General features: G+C 38.8%; 1 protein-coding gene across 1 annotated transcript in view; it reads left to right on the top strand.

The window, feature by feature from the left end:
- LOC101850768 (ficolin-1-like) overlaps positions 1-1602 on the top strand; it is a gene marked incomplete at its 5' end in the record, with an annotated part of 4441 nt that extends 2839 nt beyond the window's left edge. The window contains one exon of the mRNA XM_013089985.2: positions 1215-1602. Coding sequence (XP_012945439.2) covers positions 1215-1586 — 372 coding nt within the window. The remainder of the gene's footprint in view (positions 1-1214) is intronic.
- Positions 1603-1642: the final 40 nt, after the last annotated feature.

The following is a 1642-nucleotide window of genomic DNA, read 5'->3' as shown; positions in this document are numbered from 1 at the left end:
AGCTGACAAATATGGTAATTCGCATTTACTTTAGTATGTCTTTTTCTAAATACTGATTTTCTGTTTTCACGGAAGTCTCTTCTGTAAAAGCGGGTGGTTGGAGAGTGCTACTGGTAGGTCCAACTTCTTTACGTTCCCTGGGGTGTTTGTGTATCTGCCCCAGCCCTGAATGGCCATGATTGTGTCGCTGTGTTTCTCTTTACTATAACAAACACACGTCATACTTTGAATGTGTTTGTCTTTTCCTGATACGGGCCTGTGGCCAAAAACAGAAAAAGAAAAATATGTACGCATCTACTCCTATATGGTCATAATGGGTTTTTTCTTTTTTTCGACAGTTCGCCGGAATTTATCATTTTCCAAAGGATTCAGGTTTTCAGGGGTAACGTTTTCTTGACACAAAGAACAAAGTTTCACAAAAACATGGATTGTATTTAGAATCACTTTAAAAGTAATAAGATGTAGAATGTGTTTACGGTATTGTTTTTATGGACTGATTTAAGGATTTGTCTTTTTTTGGGTGAGAAAGTTCAAATGTTTGTCTCGTCTACTCTGGACAGCTCATCATCACCGCTGTCGTTATCCAAGGCGTCAGACCAATCTAACTCTTCATCTTACATGTAGTTATCTTTAGAGTCTGAAAAAAATCAATAGCTTCATAATCGTCGATGAAACGATCTGATTGCTTCTTTTTTTAAACCAAAAAACCCAACGAATAAACACACAAACAAATAATCATCAAACAAACAAACACACAAACAAACAAGCAAACCGCTCTGTAATACTTACAGGTCTAAATTGTCTCAAGTGTGTTTAAAACCATGTCTTTATACTCATTATCTGTGTTTGATACGGGATATTTCGTACAGGATTTTCTTTTATGTTTTTCTTCTTCGTTTCATTTTTCTGTGGTAAACTATTGACCCACTAGGCATACTTTATACCAGGACAGGTCTATAAACCGTGGACGTGGTTCAGCCACTACTGCACTCGACTCAGAGGAATTTTTTTGTAGGACCCAAAACAGTCGAAGCTGACTCGTTTTTTTTGGGTAGGTTTTGTTGTTTTTGCTGTTGTTGTTTTGAAAACCTGTGCCGTCCCCACCAAGGCTAGGTTATTTCCAACTGGAAATCCACGACTGGATTTTGTCTGTGTTGAGATCACGCGCATCTATAAAACAGTTATTTCAATTTTCCTCTCTTTCTCATCTCCAGAGGCGATATGAACTGAGGATCGATTTCACGTTCCAAGGAAAAGACTACTATGCCAACTATAACAATTTTGTACTGTCTGGAGAACCTGAAAACTACAAACTTCAGATTTCCGGGTTTTCTGGTAATGTAGAAGACAACATGGCCATCCACAATGGGCAAGCTTTCTCAACAAAGGACCGAGACAACGAATCAACTTCAACAGACTGCGCCAATTATAATCACGGAGCTTGGTGGTACAAAAGCTGCCATCGAGTGAATCTCAACGGAAAGTGGGGCAGTACAGGGAACCAGGGCTTGTCCTGGTATTCTGTTACGAAATTTACCAACTCTGTCACCTCCAGCGAAATGAAAATTCGACCATTTGCTTCGTGAAAAATTGGCAACTCGTTCTTGATTCTTTTATTATGTATTTACTGTATACCAAGTCC

This window comes from Aplysia californica, unplaced genomic scaffold, assembly GCF_000002075.1.
Source record: "Aplysia californica isolate F4 #8 unplaced genomic scaffold, AplCal3.0 scaffold01097, whole genome shotgun sequence".
In the NCBI taxonomy this organism is placed as follows: domain Eukaryota; kingdom Metazoa; phylum Mollusca; class Gastropoda; order Aplysiida; family Aplysiidae; genus Aplysia; species Aplysia californica.
The sequence above is the reverse complement of the archived record's forward strand: the minus strand, read 5'-3'. Positions and strand labels throughout refer to the sequence as shown.